Source organism: Podarcis liolepis (assembly GCF_965112155.1).
Source record: "Podarcis liolepis genome assembly, chromosome: 1".
Classification (NCBI taxonomy): Eukaryota; Metazoa; Chordata; class Lepidosauria; order Squamata; family Lacertidae; genus Podarcis; species Podarcis liolepis.
In genome coordinates this window covers 84,897,796-84,919,364 of record NC_139554.1, presented here as the reverse complement: position 1 = coordinate 84,919,364, position 21,569 = coordinate 84,897,796, and the positions used below count along the sequence as shown (strand labels likewise).

General features: G+C 47.9%; 1 protein-coding gene across 2 annotated transcripts; it reads left to right on the top strand.

The window, feature by feature from the left end:
* Positions 1 to 82: 82 nt before the first annotated feature.
* Positions 83 to 14,868, top strand: GMPPA (GDP-mannose pyrophosphorylase A). Of its 2 annotated transcripts, XM_083473079.1 has the most exons (12): positions 86 to 548; positions 1,325 to 1,422; positions 2,802 to 2,905; positions 3,604 to 3,796; positions 4,156 to 4,215; positions 4,545 to 4,675; positions 5,227 to 5,361; positions 6,284 to 6,381; positions 9,001 to 9,047; positions 9,235 to 9,327; positions 11,631 to 11,799; positions 12,365 to 14,868. In XM_083473079.1, exons 1-12 carry the CDS (start codon positions 509 to 511, stop codon positions 12,463 to 12,465), a joined length of 1,269 nt encoding a protein of 422 aa, XP_083329205.1. In that variant the 5' UTR covers positions 86 to 508; the 3' UTR covers positions 12,466 to 14,868. The 2 variants fall into 2 exon arrangements, with proteins under 2 accessions (XP_083329206.1, XP_083329205.1); XM_083473080.1 differs by lacking the exon at positions 9,235 to 9,327 and having other exon boundaries at positions 83 to 548.
* The last annotated feature ends 6,701 nt before the right edge of the window (positions 14,869 to 21,569 follow it).

Sequence of the window (21,569 nt, the reverse complement as noted above, 5' to 3'; positions counted from 1 at the left end):
GGCTGCTGATCCCTTCTTTTCGAGGCTGAAGATCCCTTATTTTCAAATCTGAAAGTTGACAGCTATGGGCTGTCGCAAAGTGAAGCAGCGTACGAGTCCAGTTGGAGCAGGCCAGCGGCCCATCTGTTCTCAACCTGTGGGAAGAAGCCCGAAAGCGGGACTGCTCTTCTTGGGGCAGCGAGGAAGGGACCAAAACCGCCCCACGGCTTGCAACTTCCTCCCCACCCCAAACGCCCTAGCCTTCCCGGACAGCGAAAACAGCCAATCCAGGAGGATCCGCGTCAGCGCTGCCGGCCGGCTTCTCCCGCGGCGACGCGCCGACTGGATAGCTCAAGGCCCGCCCTGCGCGGACCCGGCCAGCGGTGACGTGGCATTCTCACGTGCTCGGAAGCAGAACTCAGCGAGGAGGGGACGCAGGATCGGCGCTGCGCACGGCTGCCTCTCTCGCCGCGATCCTTCGCGGGACGCCCTGCCTTCCTGTCTGCGCGCCCCCCAGACGAAGAGGGCGATGCTGAAAGCCGTGGTCCTCATCGGCGGCCCCCAAAAAGGTGAGGGCCGCCAGCAACCCTAAAGCGGCTGGCCGAGCTTTGCTTCCCCCCCCCGGCTCGGTGCACCTGCCCATCAGAGTAGACACGCCGCCCCTCGCTTGCCCCACCTGCGGCGCCCATGGGGCTTGCGGGGTCAGGCGGAGGGACGTGGCCTGAGCCTCTGTCTCGAGGGGCGGGGGAGCCGAGTGTAAGGTCAGGGAGAGGAGAAGGGGGGGGCAGGCTTTCCTCCTGGAAGCCGGTTCCCCACATGCTGTGGGTATGCGAGAGGGAGTTGACGATGTCGTCAGGCCTGGGAGACCTGTTTTCGAATTTCCATGCAGCTCACTGGGTGACCTTGGTTCAGTCACTTGCTAAGCTGCCCCACAGGGTTGTTGTGAGGATAAAATGGAGAGGGGGGGGACCATGTATGCCGCCTTGATTTCCCTGGAGGAAAGGTGGGATAGTAACTTGGTGAGGGACTGACACCCTGTGTGTGTTCAGAAGCCTGCTTGTTCCTTATCCCTTCCTGCATGTGAAGGGTGAATTCTGCCCTGCTCTCACATGAATATGCCTTCTCTGCCCCTCCTCTGGCCCACCTGGTGTCACTCCCATTCCTCAGCCTTGGCTTCAGTCATCTGCTGCTCTTCAGGAGCCTCAGAGTGACATTGGCTTCCCTTGTTCCTCTTCTGGTGGCAGCCATTCCTCTCAAGGCAGCCCGTGATTTGCGTGTCTCCTGTCTCGTTGGTGAATTTGGTGAGCGACAGCCTACAGTTCTGTCATAACCTTTTCTCTTGCAGGGACCCGCTTCCGGCCGTTGTCCTTTGAGGTGCCCAAGCCCTTGTTCCCTGTGGCAGGAGTGCCTATGATACAGCACCACATTGAGGCATGCACTAAGGTATGGAAGGGGAATTAAGCTGACACCATGAGGGGAGGAGGGGAGTTCATAAAAACACCAGAGGAGCCCGCTGGATCAGGCCAGTGGCCCATCTGGGCCTCTGTCCTCTTCTCCCAGTGGCTGACCAGATGCCTGTGAGAAGTCTGCAAGATGGACATGAGCACAACAGCACTCTGCCCACCTGTGGTTCCCAGCAACTGGTATTCAGAGGCATAATGTCTCTTGACAGGAGAGGCAGAACGCAGCCATTGTGGCTGGGAGTCCTTGATGTCTTTTCCATGAATTTGACTAATCCTGCCTTAAGGTTGGTGGCTATTACTGCTTCCTGTGGGAGCGAACACCGTTGTTTAACTTTTACGATACGATAATCTTTATTGTGATGCATGAAGGACTTTTGTCTGTCTTGAATCTTCCAACATTCAGCTTCATTGGATGTCTCATCAACCTTTTATTCGACCGTCAGTCAGAAAAAAGTACATTTGTCAATACACAGTTAAAAACTCCAGGAAGATTTTAGAATTTAGCCAACACTAAAATGGGCTAAACAGATAGCCCCATATCAATACAGTCAATTATAGTCTTGCGACGCTTAAAAGCTAAAAAAAGAAATTTGGCCACCAAGGAAGGTATAGCTCTAGTGACGTTATTCAGCAAGTGTAAAACCTGGTTTTCTCCGGGTAGGAAGCTAGATTGACATAGGAGTGGGTCTATAAAATTTTGTCTAAGCTCTGCATAAGAAGGGCAAGTCAAGAGAATGTTTTTGGTGGACTCAACCACACCCATGGCACAATGACAGGTTCTCTGGGCGTATGGTACTCCCCTGTACCTTCCCCACAATATCGCAGAGTCAAGGACATTTAATCTAGCCGCTGTAAGAAGTCTACGGTATTCCACATAGTGAATTTCTGCAAGGTAGGGGGCTGGTATGGTTTGCATTGGATGTCTACAAGTTTTAGTGTTAAGATATGTTACGAAATGTTTCTCTGTCCACTTTCTCCATGCTGTGCAAAATTTTCTAAACTTATTTCAATTTACCTCTTATTCGCCTTTCCTCTAAAAGAAAAAAAAGAGGTCCATAACGCTGCAACCGTTCTTCATAGGGGAGTTGTTCCACCCCCTTGGTAATTTGGGTCGTCCTTTTCTGAACCTTTTCTCACTTTAAAATATTGCTTTTGAGGTGAGCTGACCAGAACTGTACACAGCATTCCAACTAGATTTGTATAGTGGCATTGTGAAACTGACAGGGTTATTTTCAGTCCAGCATGTTGCCTTGTGCTCTAACATGCAATAAATTGAGCAAGTAAGAATATTTTAGCTCTCCTGTCTTGGCTTCATATGCCAACCAGTGGTTGCTCCATCTTCCTTTCCCTTCTCTGCAGGTGCCCAACATGAAGGAGATTCTCCTGATTGGGTTCTATCAGCCCAATGAGGCCCTCAGTCGATTCCTGGTGTCAGCCCAGCAAGAATTCAAAATACCCATCAGGTGGGTGGTCACAGTGCTGGCTCAACCGCTGGACATAATGAGGCGGCCACTTCAGGCAGCTGATGTTGGGTTGCATGAAAGGGCAGCAGATTGTTTGGGTATTTAAATGCATTGATTATTTTTTTCATAATAAATGCAGTGGTGGGGAGGCTTTTGCTGAGGAGGGGTGGTGCTTGTGGGGGTTTTCTGCCTCAGGTACCAAAATAATTTGCTCATACTTGGATGCTGTGCAACAGGACTGAGGAAGAGGAAGTGAGATAGAGCCATTCAGTCCTCCATTTTAAACAGCAAAATGCCTTGGGCTGGTCCTGGGTAGTCAGCCAGCACTGCTAAAGAGAGAGGAAGGGGCTCCATCTTTACAACCTGCCATTCAGGTCCTGATTCTACACAGCCTTTGGAAAAAGGGGGGGTGTAACTCTGGCAGAGCATCTGCTTTGCATTCAGAAGATCCCAGGTTCAACCTCTTCATCTCTAGATAGGGCTGGGAGAAACTCTTGTCTGAAACCCTGGGCACTTGCTGCCAGCCAGTGTAGGCAGTATTATGATTGATGGACTAATGGCCTGACTCTACCTAAGCCAGCTCCCTGGGTCCCTATGCACCTGTTGAAACAGCCAGGCGCATTTCGCCTAGTAGACCTTGGCAAAAGCAATTCCTCCCCCTGCAGTGAAGGGCCTTAGCAGCCTCCCGTTTTGTGTAGGTATCTGCAGGAATATGCTGCGCTTGGCACAGGCGGCGGCATCTATCACTTCCGGGACCAGATCCTCTTGGGTAACCCTGAAGCCTTCTTTGTGCTGAACGCTGACGTCTGCTCCGAATTCCCTCTGGGCGAGATGCTCAGCTTCCACCGGCAACTTGGCAATCCGGACAGCTTCCTCATGCTGGGCACCACGGTAATGGCACAGCCCTGGCCTCTCATGCTGACAGTGCTGTGGGCTTAGAAGGAGGGTGCTGCTTGGCACAGGATTGTGGGACCTTTGGCTCCCTTGATACTTGCTGGGCTACCACTCCTATCATCCCTGACCGCACTGATTTTGCTGGTGGGAGCTGAAATTTGGTCGCTGATGGAGAGGTCCCCTCTCCCCAGCTTTGGGAATGCAGTTCGAGGGCTAGCTGGCCTTTGTGGGGCAAAATGGTTGCCTTGCTAGGATCCCAGTCCCAGTGCTCCTGGCAACCCCTTCCTGCAAATTCTTCTCTAATCCCTCTCACCCCCGGTAATGCTCCTGTGACCATTTTTCTTTTTTGTCCCTAGGCCAACAGAAAGCAGTCTCTGAACTATGGCTGCATTGTGGCGAACACGGAGACGCATGAGGTATGTGGAGGACTGGAGGGAAGACTGGGCAGCAGGCATGTTCCAGTAGAGAGCTGCTCCACCTGGGTTGAGGAACCTGCGCCTTCCAGAGGCTGTCCGACTACAATTCCCATCAGCCTTGAGTGTTGGCCATGCTGGCTGAGGCTGATGGGAGTTGAAGAGCCAAAACTGTCCACAGTCTCCCCTATTCCTGCACCCCATCCAGCACAACCTTCCTGCCTGCTGTTCTCTGGAGCCTGGCTCAAGCAGAGCAATCCCCAGCACTGGATGGTGCAGTTCCCAAGACTCTTCCTTCTCTGCCCCACCTACATGTCCCCTTCCTTCTCCAGGTCCTGCACTACGTGGAGAAGCCCAGCACTTTCGTCAGCGAGCTCATCAACTGTGGCATCTACTTGTTCACGCCGGCCATCTTCCATCACATTGGCGCTGTCTTCCAACGGAACCAGCAGGAGCTGCTTCTGTGAGTGTCTTTCTTAGCTGTTCCTTCCTGCTTCCTGGCAGCAACATCTGGTCACTTATCATCTCTCTCTCTTTCTGTTTCTCTTCCCTCTCTCTGTGTCTCTTCCATCTCCTCCTCGTGCCACCCCTTGCCCACATTTAGGGGTGCATGCCTTGGGTAAGTGTCCATCTCCTCCTTCCTCCTGCATTCCTCGTCTCCCAAGTGCTGTTGTGCTTCTCTGCTCCATGGGACTTGGGCACTTAGGCTTAGAACTAGCTTTTTGGCTTCCCAGGGATGGGCAAACCTCTGTTGCCCTCGGGATGTTGTTGGATGGACTCCAATTCCCAACAGGTCCAATCAGCGTGGCCAAGGACCAGAGATGATGGGAGTTGTAGTCCAGCCACCTCCAGAGTGCTTCAGGTTCCTCATCCTCAGTAGCAGAAGGATCTGCTGTTGCTGTACCTGAGTGCTTGTTTTCCCTGACCTAGAGAAATGCCTTTTCTTGCTGGCCACGCATCATCTTTCCAGTGAGTCATATGCCCCCTAACCCTTTGTATGCCTTGTTCGCACAGGGAGGAGAGCACCAATGGCTGGCAACGAGCTGAAGCCATCAGGCTGGAGCAGGATGTCTTCACAGCCCTTGCTGGGCAAGGACGCCTCTTTGCCTACAGGACAGAGGGGTTCTGGAGCCAGATCAAATCCGCTGGGTAAGGGGAAGTAGAGGGAGATACAAGCCTGGGAGTTGGTTGTAAGCCTGCCTGTGAGATAGCCAAACATTGAAACAAATTTCTCTCTCTCTGGATCCGAGCTTTTCTTACCTTTAGCAGATACCTGCATGCTTTTTTTGGAGGCGGGGGGCCGTAAGAATATGGTGACAATGCAAAAGCCAAAGAGAAACTCCTGAGAGTTATTTCTTATATTGGGAAATGGATGAGTTGAGGGGGGTGGGCTGACCATGGACCCTGATCACAGCCTCTCTTTCTTCCTCCATGACTGTTGTTCTGTAGTCACAAGCCCAGGGATGAGGAATTTGTAGCCTTCCAGAGGTTGCTGGATTCCAGTTCCCATCATCCCTGAGGATTGGCCATGCTGGCTGAGGCTGATGGGCGTTTGAATAAAAAAAAATTGGGGCGGGGGCACAAGTCCTCCACCCTTGCTCTCGTATGTGTGGATCCAAACTCTATATTCCTCCCTCTTTCTCTTTTCTCAAATGTTGTCCCAAAGTCTGCAGGGGGCAGGGATCCAAACTAATAAATATGTAGATCCCTGAAGCAGAACAAGTGCAATTCTAATTTTCCACAATTTAGCTTTTGAGCTTAGAATTTGTGTTTCTGTCGCACGGGTGGCCAGAATCCAATTTTTCAAAAGAAAGGCAAGAAAATTTGAACTCCCTGGGAAGGTGTAGAATTGGGTTTACAGGAGATACTGCCAGCTGAATGAGGCAGGATAAAAATGTCCTGTGCTCCATCCCAGGAAAAAAGGATTCTTCTTTTCATCATAGGCTTTATTTTTTTTAGTGAGGCACTCAGTCATTTTCCTTTGTCCTCAAGAGGACAAAGCATTCACGGACTTGATGCTACATTTGGAGGCAGGTGCCAGGTGTAATTTCTGGCTTGTTCTCTTTGCCAGGTCTGCAATCTATGCCAGTCGCCTGTATCTGAGTTGCTACAGCCAGTGCCACCCAGAAAGACTTGCCCAGAACCAACCTGGTGGACCCACCATCCGAGGTACTGGCTGCTCCCTCTTTCCCCATATGGGAGACGAAAACCACGAATGCATGATGTTGGTAGGATGAGATAATTCTGCTTTTGTTCCACAACATAAAGGGGCCGTAGCATCTGAAAACATGATGTTGGTAGGATGAGATAATTCTGCTTTTGTTCCACAACATAAAGGGGCCGTAGCATCTGAAAACAGGTTTGCTGGGTGGAGACCATATCGGTGGTTCAGTTTCCAAGGGGCTTGGGTCATGCGTGCACATCGCTGGACTCCAGCTGCCATCAGCCACAGCCAGCATGACTAATGGTCAGAAATGATAGAAGTTGTAGTCCAACAGCTTCTAGATGGCACCAGGTTCAGGAAGACTGCTCCAAAGTGTGTGATGTACCTCCTTTAAGTGTTTATCCTTTTTGCATTGCTTTTGAAAAGGTTTACTAAATTGGGAAACGTTTGCCTGTTTTCTGTGTACTTCATGCAACCATCTTCAGCCATCATCTTCTGGTGGCTGACTTGGAGCTCTTAGACCTGGTTTCAGAGCCCGCCAGAATTATACTTGATAAAAAAAAATCACATCGTTCACATCGAAGGCTGTGACAAATACAAAGAACAGCAAATCAGTGCAATAATATAAAGCTAAATTTCCAAATCCTGCATCAATCAATAAATAAATAAATAGGGAGAGTCATATACGTACTCCTCCAATGACTCACCCCTCATTGGGTTATATAGACCCATCTAAAAAAATTGCTATGTAGAACCACATCTCAAATTTTATGTTGTTGTTTTTGTACTGAATGTGCTATGTGTATGGTTATTTTATTGTTCATGTGGTTATATGTTACGACAAATCAGTAAAAATTAGTAAGAAAAGAGGAGATTGCAAGGGTACAAAGGAAGGGGCTTGAATACAAATTAAACATCTGTATCTCCACAGCAATTTTTTCTATCTTGCTCCTTTGTGCTTTACACTGGAATTATTAGAAAACCATCAGTTTTAGCAAGAGCACTCCTTCTCTCCCCATAATTGTGCTTGGTGAGAGTCTTCTTTAGTTTTCAAGCTGCGCAGCTTGCAGACTTAACATATAGAATAAGAGAACAAGAAGAACATACATTTAGAGAAAATTGGAAAACGTTCATTGAATATATGGGGGACATGGTGTACACTTGAAAACGATGGCAGCATTAAGATAAATTCAACTGTGTAAATAAGTTTTGATGGATGTAATAATGGAATACTGAATGGTTTAGTTTTTGTAAAATATGCAGGGATTTATTTTATGCAAAATGAACCTCGGAAAGAGAAGAAGGGAAGTCATTGATATTTTAAGGATTTTTAAATGAGTATTCTAAATTGTAAAACAGAAAATTATATACATTATATGCTCTCTCTTTAGTTTGTCCCAAGCTACTATGGCAAGGCAGTTATCTGTCTTTGTTTTTTTTATAAGATATTTATTAAGATTTTCAAAATATTACAAAATAAAAATAGAAAAAAGAAAAATACAAAATAAAAGTAATTAAAAACAACTCAATCTTTCCATTACTTATTTTTCATTAGCTTGTTTCCCAGACCTCCTCACGCCTCCCTTTTTTGTATTCCAATTCAGTTTGTTGGTTCAGCAAATCCTTCCCCTCTTTGTTTATCCTAATCTTTAATCTTAAAATATTGTAACATTAAATCTTTACCTATTCGTAATCCATTTTTCATATTCCCTTATAGTATTGCAGCTAAAAACCACTTAGTTTCTATCCAACATCATTCTAACATTCATTAATTTTACAATAATTCTGTAAATAGTCTTTAAATTTCTTCCAATCTTCTTCCACCGACTCTTCTCCCTGGTCTCGGATTCTGCCAGTCATTTCTGCCAGTTCCATATAGTCAATCTCCTTCATCTGCCATTCTTCCAGAGTGGGTAAATCTTGTGTCTTCCAATACTTTGCAATGAGTATTCTTGCTGCTGTTGTAGCATACATAAAAAAAGTTCTATCCTTCTTTGGCACCAATTGGCCGACTATGCCCAGGAGAAAGGCCTCTGGTTTCTTCAAGAAAGTATATTTCAATTCCTTATAGATCATCTCCCAGAAAGCCTTAATCCTTGGGCACGTCCACCAAAGGTGAAAGAATGTACATTCAGTTTCTTTACATTTCCAACATTTGTTATCGGGCAAATGATAGATTTTTGCAAGCTTGACTGGGGTCATGTACCACCTCTATACCATTTTCATAATATTCTCTCTTAAGGCATTACATGCCGTAAACTTCATACCTGTGGTCCATAACTGTTCCCAGTCAGCCATCATTATATTATGTCCAACATCTTGTGCCCATTTAATCATAACAGATTTCACCGTTTCATCCTGAGTATTCCATTTCAACAGCAGATTGTACTGGCAGTTATCTGTCTTTGAAAGGAGTCTCTTCCCATCTAGGCTGCAGTGTGTTAGGGTTATTTGCTTTACCGAGTCTGATGTGCACAGAGGTATTCAGCATTGCTGCTGGAAACCCGCATTGTTGTAGAAAAGCAGAATCTCTGCAGTGATGCTTTCAGAGGGGTGGCAATGAATCTTCTCCATTGTGCAGTAAGGAGAAGATCTAACTCTGTTGCTGCTTCTTTTCTATGCAGGGAATGTTTATATCCATCCTGCAGCCTCGGTGGATGCCAGCGCTGTGGTAAGTGTAATGGGCAAGGTGTACTCTGTGCCTGGCTCCAGCATGTGTGGGATAGATTTTAAGGAGCTGTGCATTTTGGTTTAAACTCTGGGCCCCTGAACATACCCTGGACTTAAGAGAGCATACAGATGAAGGGGGCTATTGGCCTGCGCTGGGCCACTGACCACCCTGTGCCTTTTCCCTGTAGCTAGGTCCCAATGTGTCCATCGGGAAGGGGGTGACGATTGGTGCTGGCGTGCGTGTTCGTGAGTCCATTATTCTGCATGGGGCTTCTCTCCAGGTAGGTATTGCTCCCAAGACCCAATGGGTCAAGTTCTAATGTCTTGCATCACCTTAGGGAACTACTCAGACTATTGTTCTTAGTATAACAAATGTGTGGTTTTATGGCTCATTTGTTGCTTGGGATCAAGACACCTTTTCCACAAAGCAGAATTCAAACAGTGGTGTTTCATCACAGGGGAAAAAATAACTTCCTTTCTGCTCCAGCTGGTGCTGCCTGTTGCAGCCATGACTGTGGTTGGATGAGTGTTGCAGCCCACCCATTGGATGTTGTCTGTGACATCACTTTGATAGGGCTTCCTCCCCACTGTCCAGTTGTGCCATTTTGATTTGATTCCTCCCTCCCCGATTTTAGAGACCCACCATCCCGCCACTAAATGTAGGAGTCTGCATGAAACCGTTTAAAATGCTTGCTTAAAAGTGACAGCCAGCAACAAGATCCCTGCAGCGATGCCTAGCAATTTTAGGAACGCTTTTATTATTTTCTCCCCACCCCTCTGCAAACTGCACTTTTTACTTAATTATTTTGGCACTGCGTGTAGGCTCAGCCCACCATCACCCATGTTTTACACAATGGTAGGATCGTTGTACTACTGCTGCCGGATTGGGGTTGGCACTTTGTAGCTCTAATCCAGGGATGGGGAATCTGTGGCCATTCAGATGTTTTCAGGAACGCCATCAGCCTCAGCCAGCATGACCAGTGGTCAGGGATGGCGGGAATCGTCATTGGAGAACACCTGGAGGGCCTCAGAAGTCACATCTCTGATCAGAGGCAGGAGGCTGTTTTTGGCTTTGGACAGCTCTTGCTTTTCTTGTTGTTTTGCTAATGCCCTGCAGGTGGCACTAGTGCACTGCAAAGTCTGGTATTCCCCTGCCCGGTCTGGCCCCCACTTACAGAGGTAATTTCATTTATGTATTATCAACGAAGACATACAAATGCAGCTGAAGCTGTGGATTCATGAGAAATGTAAAAGATTTGTAAAAATCTGTGGTTCTGCATCATTTATAAAAAAAATTTAGCGGGGCTATTAAGAATTTAGGAGGGGAAATTATTGATGCCCTATATCCTCCCCCTATATTTTCTTGGTATGTCCCAGCTCTAAAAGCACCCAGCATCTTGAGGGCTGCAGAAGTCCTGACTGAAATTCTGAATTGGGGTTGCTAGTCAGACAATAGCTGGATCAGTGGCCTGATGTCGTACAAGGCAGCTTCTTCCATACATTTCCCATTAAATGTGCAGTACAACCCTAAGCATGAAATATGTCCTGCTGAATTGAATCAGATTTACTCCTTCGTTAAGGGCCAGAGTAGATGAGAAGTTAAGTGTGTGTTTGCATTTATCATGTGCTTAAAAAAAAGGAAAATGAAACTATCCATGGGAAGGGGGGTGTCATAATGGTTATTGGCATTGTGGCAGGCAGGGAAGTGGAGTTCAGCTCTTTCCCCCCCCTGCTGTGGCCATGATGAAAAAACCCACTCTTCCACAGCTGCTCTTTGCACTGGGAGGGAAAGCGGGGCAGTTTGGGAGGTGCCATTTCCATCACGACCGCAGCAGGGGGGTGGAGAAGGTCAAACTCTCCCTCTGTCTCGATAAACTCTGTTTTTAAAAAGTGCACATTAAATGCAGAGATGCATTTAACACCACTTCTAATTTGGCCCTGTGTTTCGGAGGGCAGTTTTGATATTTTTATGGTGCGGCTTTTAAACGCTGAAAGTGCTCCTCCACACATGCCTCCAGTAATCCTTGTTTAACAGCTCTACAAAGTTCCTGAATAAACAGAGGAGTTGTTTGTTCCTGTAGAAAATCAATTGAGCCAGTAGTTGGGGTTGTTAAAAGTGGAAAAGAAAGTTTGATGTGTGTCTGGGAAAAGCTACACTTCAGATTTCCCCACAGTGATCTCCACTTCCCTTTTAAGTGTTTTATAAGCACCATTTACATCCTGGACTGTCTGAAGGATTAACACCAGTCTTAGTAGCATCCATGGCAAGATTGCTGGATCCCAGGGTGATGCCACCTGCAGCACACGAGGAACTGTATTAGAGCGGTTGGCTTCTCCTTTAAGTAGGAAATGATGGGGGAGAGGAAGAAAAAGCCAGAATTGTACAGGCTCCTTTGTCCTCTCACTTAAAGGAGAAGCTCCTGCTCTCCTTCATCTGACGTCACGGGTGGGTGTGATTTGGGGGACAGTGGCCTTGTGGCCCAAATGGGAACCCTTGGCAGGCCAGGATTGACCCAAGGGCTGGTGGACCCCCCCCTCCCCATGTTAGTGCCTCAGTTCTTTCTTTCCTATCCCCTTTCCCCAGGACCATACATGTGTGCTGAACAGCATTGTGGGCTGGGATAGCACCATTGGACGCTGGGCTCGTGTAGAGGGTACTCCCAGCGACCCCAACCCTAATGATCCCTACGCAAAGATCGACAGCGAGACTCTCTTTCGGGATGGCCGCCTCACCCCATCCATCACCATTCTGGGTAAGCGTCTGCCCACTTTAAACTCTCTTCTTTCCCCTGTACCTCCCTGTAATAATAATAATAATAATAATAATAATAATATAATAATAATAATAATAATAATAATAATTTATTATTTATACCCCGCTCATCTGGCTGAGTTTCCCCAGCCACTCTGGGCGGCTCCCAATCGAGTGTTAAAAACAATACAGCATTAAATATTAAAAACTTCCCTAAACAGGGCTGCCTTCAGATGTCTTTTAAAGATAGGATAGCTGCTTATTTCCTTCACATCTGGTGGGAGGGTGTTCCACAGGGCAGGCGCCACTAGCAAGAAGGCCCTCTGTCTGGTTCACTGTAACCTCACTTCTTGCAATGAGGGAACCGCCAGAAGGCCCTCGGAGCTGGACCTCAGTGTCCGGGCTGAACGATGGAGGTGGAGACTCTCCTTCAGGTATACAGGACCTGAAAGAAGAATACTCAAAAGAAGAAGAATACTCTCTTTCGCTTCTCTCTTTTGTGTTGGCTGCATTTCCCCTCTCACCCACCCACTTGCTGATGCCTCTTGCTGCTCCCTCCTCGACAGGCTGCAACGTGACCATCCCTGCCGAAGTTGTCATCCTCAACTCCATCGTTCTGCCCCACAAGGAACTGAGCCGCAGCTTCAAGAATCAAATCATTCTCTGAATGGGGCAGGCAGGAGGGGAACCTACAGTTGCCCCCAGGTGGCGGAACGGAGGGAAACCTCGGACAGCGCTGCCCCCACCCTCAAGCCATGGCCTCTCTTTGGACGTAGCATGGGTCACAACGGACTTCCCTCCAGGTCTGTTCATGGAAGCGGCAGGATGGGGGATGCGAGCTTCCCTCTTGGGCTGCTGCTGCCATGCCATGTCAGGTGGCTTGCCTACTCCTCCTTCAGCTGCCGCAGAACCTTTCCTGGAAGCAGGAGGCCGCCTCATCCCGAGGCCGCAGTGCTGCCTTGCTACCAGCCAAAGGCACGTGACAAGGAAAGGATGTGTGGATATTCTGGGGAGCCTTTATTAAACCTGAGGGCTGCATTCTCTCATGCACAGTCTTACGGAGGCCGTATGCCAATGGGTGGGGTGCTAGAGCCCAAAGTGGGTGGGGCAACAGAGTCTTGCCTTTTGTACTCCAGCCACGCAGTAAGAGGTTTTCATATACACACACCTGCCTTTATCAAGGCAAGGAAGAGGCAACATCGCAGTCAAAGGACCTGTTCCACCAGGCAAATGTGCTGGTGGAGAGGGCAGAGCAGGGCTGGTGTGCTGTGGGAAGAGTCCCAAGGGGGTGGCTAGAGAGACCTGGAGGGTTCCCTACCCCTGGCCTAGGCCACTGAAGGACCCTGGGGTACATCTGCATGCCACTTGGGCTTCGGATGCATTCGTTCAGCACCCCACATTTCCACTAGCTGCAGTGCATTCTTCCTGATTCCCCTTAGTACAGTGGTACCTCGGGTTACGTACACTTCAGGTTACATACGCTTCAGGTTACAGACTCCGCTAACCCAGAAATACTGTTTCAGGTTAAGAACTTTGCTTCAGGATGAGAACAGAAATCATGCTCCGGCGGCGTGGCAGCAGCAGGAGGCCCCATTAGCTAAAGTGGTGCTTCAGGTTAAGAACAGTTTCAGGTTAAGAATGGACCTCTGGAACGAATTAAGTACTTAACCCGAGGTACCACAGTATGGCAGTGTGTGTCTGTGTGTATCATTTTCCTGCTTGTGCACAAAGGCACCAAACTGGGATTGTGGGGATCTGCCACGGAGACATGCTTTAATCTGTTTGCCAAGCAGCTGCCCCATAGTATGTGCACATAGCCTCATGTTTCTTCCAGAAACTGGATGGTGGCGCCTAGAAGCAATTTGAGTGGGCAGCAGCGTGGTGCGGGCAGAGGGCCGGGAGGACAAACTTACTGCATAGCTTAACCTCTGCTGCAAACTGAAGCTTTGATTTTAAAGCTCCAAGACGAATGAGTAGATATTGGTTGAGGGATCAACTGCAGCTTGTTAGAGTGAGTGCATGTTGAGGAAAGTGCTTGAGTCTGTTAGTTTTTAAGTTAATGGGAACAGCTTTCCACAAGGGCTGGAACGGGAGCCTGTATTCAGCAAGGGGCTCTGGAGATCAGATGCAACAGGGACTCTGGCACATGCAAGCTCCCACACTGCTGTTGCGGTTCATTTGCCCTCAGGCTTTACCTTTCCATCTGCAAGGGCTGAGGTTTCAAGGAGACGGGTTGTCTCTTGCAGAGGTGAAGAACTGGCAGCCCTCTGGGTGATGCTGGACTTGATCTCTCATCACCTCTAACCCTGGGTCTTGCTGGCTAGGAGTAATGGGAGCTGGAATCCAACAACAGTTGGAGGGTCAAATGTTCCTCTATTATACAAAGTGCCCTGATCTGATTAGGTTCTGCTAACCTGTTTTCCTTGCCTTAATGGCAGGATTCCAGCTTGGGGCCTGGGTGTTGGGGGATGCACTAAGCTGCACCTAAGGGAGGTGAAAACCCTGCTCCTGATATAATTCAGCACCAGAGAGGAGGGTTATGTGTTTACATTCTTGCTGTTCGTGAAGCACTTTGAGAACATGTTGGAACATGGATGTATCAATGTAAACAGCTATGGAGGATGTTCAGTTTCCAAAGCAACTCACAGCAAGTTTCCTTTCCAAGGTCTAAAGACTGGCTAAGGTCTGCTGCCTCTCTCCCATGCCAAGTTCAGGAATTAGGACCCTACAGTGAATTGGTAAAAGCATCAGAGGAAACAGCTGACCCAACTCCAGCAGGTAGTGGGGTTGGGGTGAGGGTTATTTGAAACAGGATCTATTGCCTCTCTGTGCTTGCATCCATCTTAACATTGCAAAGGACATATTCTGTGGCTGCAGATCCCTTTCTAATTTGTATTTCTCCTGCCCCCATCAGATTGTGACCTGGGTAAAATTCATACTAATAAAGGCATTAGCAATTCAGCATTTTGGTGGGGGGGCTGGCTGCATTGGTGTGCCTATTTTATCTGCTTGTTTTTTACTTGCAGCTTCTCCCATTTAAAAAATGAAATAAAGAGATCATATTTAAATGTATATATTAATTATTCTTGACCTGCAGCTTTCTGTAAAGTAGGAGGAGTGGATTGTGAGGATGAAGAAGAAGAGGAGGAGGAGGATTGTAAAATGTGTTGCATACTACCAAGATTCAAAGTGCAGGTGTTGTTCAAAAACAGCATCCTTGGCTGGGCTGAGGGACGGGTCCAGGCCCCCCTTTCTCTGAGATGTGTCCTGCATGTCAGGCAGCTTGTTCTATCCAGTGGAACCACCCTGGCTTCTGTTTCTTGGTAATGCTAGAAAGAGATGGAAAGTTGGTTGCTTTTATATATACATGCAGCAGATACTATTTCAGGAACAGAATCAGACATGCAAGAGAAATGCTAGACTACCTCCCAACTCCGCAAAAAAATCGAGAGAGAGAATGTCAGTAAGTAAACGGAGTAAAGATTTGTGTAATTAGACCTTTTTATAACACAGGTTGTAAAGTCCCCAATCAAAGGCTCCTGCAAAAGGTTAAGTAGTCGTGGCATAAGCAGAGACATCCTTTTGTAGATTAGCAAGTGGCTGAGTGATAGGAAATAGCAGGTAGGCATAAATGGTCAATTTGCACAGTGGAAAGAGAGAAACCGCAGGGAGCCTCAAGGATCTATAATGGGGCCGGTGCTTTTTAACATATTCATTAATGAGTTGGAAAAAGGATTGAACGGGAAAGCAGCAAAATTTGCAGATGATAAATTATTCAAGGTAGTTAAATCTAAAGCAGATTGTAAGGAGTTCCACGGGGATCTTATAGCAATGGGAGAGTTGGGTAATGAAATGCAGTGTTGATAAGTGCAACAAAGTACATTTGGGAGAAAATAGCCTCAGCTTTACATACTTGACTCGCTAAGAGTACAGAATTCCATTTAAAGACAACAGTCAAGCAGACTGGCACTAGGCATGCCAACTGGCAAGTCTGTGGCTGGCTCCAGAAGGCAGCAAGGGAGGACATTTGACAAGGCCCCAAGACCAACAGGAGGCCCCTGAGGAAGCTGGACAGACCCTTCAAAGAAAAGCACTGCTCAGTTTTTGCTCTCAGTTTTTGGAGTGGACAACAGCAACTGCTGAGCTCTTGGCTGGCTTTTCTGCCACCTCTGGTCATGATGAAGAGGATCCACCCTGAGCTGGGCTGGGGGAAGGGACACAGGCCCTGCAGAATTCTGGAGCCTGGCCAGCTCACTATTTTAACATTACAAAGGTACAGAAAAAGCAACCGTGTGGGTCCTGTGTGAATTATGGAAGTCAAGATATATACCAGGAATAGCTAACCCATGACCCCCCCCCCAATCTCCCATCATTCCTATTAGCCATAGTGGTTGGGGCTGAGGAAAGTTGTAGTCCAACAATGTCTGAGAGGGTCACAGCTTCCACAGCACAGATAATATGTGGCACAGAGGCCTGCTGTCTGTCCACCTCCCCTGCCATCCTGCCCCAATGCTGTGTTGACTAGAGTAGGCCTGTTCTGCTTGTGACCAACCAAGGCAAACTTAGCCCACCTGGCATTGTACTGTGGCACACTCAGAAATATAAGGAGAGGCTGGATGGCCATCTTTCAGGGCTGCTATAGTTCCAAGATTCCTGATCTGCTCAGAGGGTTGATCTAATCCCCCTTTGCAACTCAAATGCTTTGATTCTGAATTCAGGTGCTCAACAACCAGCTTTGCTTTTGCAGACTCAGGAAGGCAACCAAAACAGGAAATGCCGTGAGCCTCTGGTAGATGTTCAGCTTGGTGGGTCGCAAGTTGCACAGGACTGGACTAGCATCAAAACTACGCCAAAGATTATGTGGCTTTGATTTCTGGCACGGTTTCCAAAAATGCCTGCCTGCCACCGCTTTCCAGTAATGACTGTGCTTTGAGATGGGACCTGCCCGTGCCTGGGTGAGAGCTTCATCTTGTAAACTGCTCTGAACTTTATAATGAGAGGAACCGGGTGCAATTTTTAAAAAGTCAGTAGTTAATCATGGTTGTGGGTAAGGTGGACTGGATTGTGACTTTGAACCGCAGTCTTCAAAAATATTTTGACCTTCCTGCCGCATTCACAGGCCCCCTTTTTGTGGGCTGCCAAGTTATTTGTGTGTGCATATCTGACTTTATCAAGCCAGTATTGTCAGTGTTTCTATGCCTATTCAGAGGCTGTTGTTGTTGTTGTTTAGTCGTGTCTGACTCTTCATGACCCCATGGACCGAGCACGTCAGGCACTCCTGTCTTCCGCTGCCTCCCGCAGTTTGGTCAAACTCATGTTGGTAGCTTCGAGAACACTGTCCAACCATCTTGTCCTCTGTTGTCCCCTTCTCCTTGTGCCCCCCATCTTTCCCAACATCAGGGTCTTTTCCAGGGAGCCTTCTCTTCTCATGAGGTAGCCAAAGTCTTGGAGCCTCAGCTTCACGATCTGCCCTTCCAGTGAGCACTCAGGGCTGATTTCCTTAAGAATGAAGAGGTTTGATTTCTTGCAGTCCAAGGGACTCTCAAGAGTCTCCTCCAGCACCATAATTCAAAAGCATCAATTCTTCGGCGATCAGCCTTCTTTATGGTCCAGCTCTCAGAGGCTAGAGTCGCTCAAATAGTGTCTTGTGACTTGTTGTCATGTTTAAGTAAATCTAAATTAAAAGCTGGAGGGGGGATTCCCATAGCAAAGGGGATGTTTTTTCCATGTCAAATTCAAAGCAACTTTTAAGAATTCTGCCTCTTGGGAAGATAATATGGTGAAAATTGCAAGATTTGGAAAGGATGGCTGTGTTGGGGAAGGATTAGGATTAAAGGGCAAGACCAGAGTCTTCCAGTAGAGGGCACTATATGGATGAGTACAGAGGCATTGCTTGGGGAAGGTAGACCGGGCTCTTGATGGGGGTCTGCATGGAATAGGAGCTGCAGTGCCCAGCAGGCTGAACCATTTATTTCCTCCTTTGCTGAACTTAAGATACAGTATTGGTTTTCCGCTTGTGCAAAGGGTGGAGCTGAGGGTGGGAGCAGTGGAGGAGAAATGCAGCCCGGAAATCACATTAGATGTGCAAGAATCCATTAGTCCAGCTCTGAGTCTGTGCCTGGCTCCTGGTACCATCGTCATGCTGGGAGCTGAGTGCCGTAACGTGATTTGCTGGTGCGTGACTGAATTGCCTTGCTGTGGCCTGAGAAGCTGCTGGAGATGGTTTGCAGGCAGAAATTCAATAGGTGAAGCTTTCCTCATTGCTGCTTCTCTGTGCCAGCAAAGATTGCGCTCTTGAATTCCTTTCTCTTGTGCAACTGTTAAAAGCACTGAGCGCTTTCGGTAAAGAGGCTGCAGGAGTCATGCTCAGAAAACTGCAATGACCGTTCATGTGAGCTGGGTTTTGTTTGTGAATTTCTCCCTGCCACAGAATGGGAGAGTTGAATGGTGGACCTCACCAGCACCTTCCGGTGGTGTCAGTCTCACTTAGAGGAGTGCATAGACATGGTTTAAATACTTCTAGCAGAAAAGAGCAGGGTGGAAGAGGCATGATTGCATGGGCTTCTCACGACTTCAGTTTCACTTTATCCCATCAGAACTGGGGAGCTGGACTGCGAGATGGTGTTTCTTCATTTCATTCGCTTTCCTGCAGCTTCAAGAGAAAGCAAGGAAGGGTATCATGCCACACTTGCCAAACACACCAAGTTTCAAGAGCCACCCTAATATTTCTTAATTGTAAGTTTTAAAAACTCTTTAATTATTGTCTCCTAAATTGTCATAACCCATCCTGGGACTTTAGGGTGAAAGGTGGCCTTAAAAAAATAAATTAAGAATAAATAAATAAAATTATTTGTTAATGAAAAACAGATTTCCTCCCAACTTAGGCTTTAACAGATCCTTATGGGGTCTTAATCAGTTAAAGCCTTCGCTGGCTGCTAGGCACCACTGCCATTGCCATGTGCTGATGGCACAGGAGTGGGGAACCTCAGGTGCAGGAGCCCAGTGCCACCCTCCAGCCCTCTCAGTCTGGTGCTTGAAACTCTCTTTGGGCCACACTGTTCCCTGGACCTGCTTTGCATCCTGTGGGGGTTTTCTTCTGGCCCGAGACTGAGAATGCCTGGATGGAGGACAGAAAAGAGCATGTGAAGAGGAAACTAGCCTAGAGTGCAAAGGTAATGTTTAAATGTGTTGCTCTACCTGCTTTTTGCCTCTGGCCCTGCCCATCTTTGGCAAGTGGCCCTTGAACGATTTTCCAGGAAGGAATGTTGCCCTCAGTCTGGAAAAGGTCCTCTAAACAGCAAGGGGTGTATGGGAACAAGAAGAAAGAAGGCCCTTCGGCCTACGATGCTCCCCAACCTGTGAATCCTGATAAAATTATTGCTGCACCTTCAACCTGCACCTTAATTTAAGCCTGATCTTGTTCCCAAATCACGTGCCCTTGCTCAAAGGGGTTGTTTTCATGGCCTCTGGCAAAGAGCTCCAGGCAAATTTAGGGCTTAAGCAACACAAGCCCCAACAGGCTTTGCCTTTATGGCTAGGTTAGTAAAGGTAAAGGTTAAGGTACCCCTGCCCGTACAGGCCAGTCTTGACAGACTCTAGGGTTGTGCGCTCATCTCACTCTAGAGGCCGGGAGCCAGCGCTGTCCGCAGACACTTCCGGGTCATGTGGCCAGCGTGACGAAGCTGCACTGGTGAGCCAGCACCCGTGCCGCACACGGAAACGCCATTTACCTTCCCGCTATACAGCGGTACCTATTTATGTACTTGCACTTAAAGGTGCTTTCGAACTGATAGGTGGGCAGGAACTGGGACCGAATGATGGGAGCTCACCCTGCCGCGGGGATTCGAACCGCCGACCATGCGATCGGCAAGTCCTAGGCGCTGAGGTTTTACCCACAGCGCCACCCGCATCCCCAGCTATGGCTAGGTTACCAGATTTTTTTCAGTGAATCTGGGGACACTTTTGAACTTCAATTGATTTTGTATGGGGACTGATTTGTAAATCCGGGGTCTGTCCCCGGGAAGCGGGGACGTGTGGTAACTTTACTTTATGGTTAGCTTGTTCCTAGCTATCTGCTCCTTGCCCCCTTACGCTCAGTGCTAGCTCTGGGCTGGATTTGGGCTTCCAGGACTGCTGCACACCAGCAGAGGGTGCTGCCACCATAGCAAGCTTTTTCGCTGCCAATTTGCTAAACATTGGATTTCCTGTTGAGTATTGAATTTTACTTACACACTCACCTGGCTTAACCGCCCTGCTTCTCTCTCCCTCGATCACGCATAGAACACACCTGCAGACAACCTTGCTGCTTCTTGACCCTCCCCCTGGTCATCCTCTGTGTGACAATTTTCTGTCCAGGGCTGCCACTGGAACATGCTGTCCAGGATGAGAGACAAGGACTCGCATCCTTCCTCAGGGACACAGCCCCAAATCTCAATACAGATTAGTCACCCCTTAACACACTATAACCAGTCCGTCACACCCACAATCAAGGTGGTTAAAAGACTGCTAAATGATTTTCCCATCCTTTGAGCACATGCTTTTCAGTAAAATTAGAGGTTTCAAACTCATGTGAGTGATTGAGAGTATAAAACCAGGGGGTGGAAGTTATTCTGGATTAATAATCATGGAGGGAAAAACCTGCCACTTTATGTGTATTGTGCTAGGATTTGGGGATAATGTGCAGGGAGCTGTCCGGCGCAATTTGTTGCTTTGCTTCTTTGCAAACTCTTTCCACACTGTGATTGTTTGCAGGGAAAAGCATCAAGGTTCAGCGTAGCCTGGGAATGCCCAGCAGAGGCTGCAGGGGCAGTGAGGGGCACAAGTTGAGCCGGGAGGGAAGAAGCATGACGCCAACCCCAGAATCTCCCAGCAGAGGGCACTGCAGTGTGTAGGGGTGTTTCTTCCCCCACCTGGGTGCAATGTAAAGAGACAAATGCCCTTGCCTGGCGTCTGGAGGAGATGATGTCCTTGGAGCTGAGTGCTGCCTTGGCTGCTGCACAAAGACAGTGCGTGATGTCCCGTGTGAGGCTGGTGTCTCTGGGACAGGCACCCCTCTGCATGCTAAGTGGGCAGGTTGCGTGAAAGGATGGCAGGACAAGTATAATAGCTGTAGCAGTGGTGATTGGGGGGAGCTCAGCAAGGACCCTTCCATCAGATCCCTACTTCATTCCACACATTGCAGGTTCCCCTTTCACTTCTCTGCCAAAACCTCATCCCGCTGAGGCCTGATAAGTACTTGCACCAGAATTTAGGAGGGGGTGTTGTCAAGCAAATAGAAGGCCACGTGCATAGGCTTGCAGGTGTTGTGGGAAATTTAGAAGTGCAGAAGGTCATCACGACAGCTCCCATAGGTACAGTCCAAAAATTAAGGCAGCTGTGTGGGTCCAGAGAGAGAGAGACAGTTTACAAAAGAGGAAAGAGGAGTTGTACACAGCATCATACACAATTTACTAGGATCAAGGTGACTGCAATTTTATGCACAGTTTCCAGGGTGCAAGCTCCATTGAACATGGTGGTGCTTATTTCTGTCTGCCTAGGTTCAACTTATAAAACACCGAGCTTTAACAAAAGGCATCAGCAAGCAGAAATGCAACCTTCAGCTTTTAACTCGAAATGTAAAACAATACTGCAAGGAAATTTACCATTTAAAACTGATAGCCTGAAATAGGAGCCCCAACAAAGAAAAGAAATATCCCAGCCTCTGCTTGATTATTTTCCTTATGCTCCCTTTATGCTAATGCGTCTTAAAATTGAAAGCCTTGTTATCGCCTC

What these genes read in the sequence shown, in the direction of transcription:
- GMPPA (XM_083473079.1), top strand. Translation starts at nt 509, where the DNA reads ATGCTGAAAGCCGTGGTCCTCATCGGCGGCCCCCAAAAAG. An exon ending in CGGTGGATGCCAGCGCTGTG is followed by an intron (nt 9,048 to 9,234) that starts GTAAGTGTAATG and finishes TTTTCCCTGTAG; the next exon opens with CTAGGTCCCAATGTGTCCAT. An exon ending in CCCATCCATCACCATTCTGG is followed by an intron (nt 11,800 to 12,364) that starts GTAAGCGTCTGC and finishes CCTCCTCGACAG; the next exon opens with GCTGCAACGTGACCATCCCT.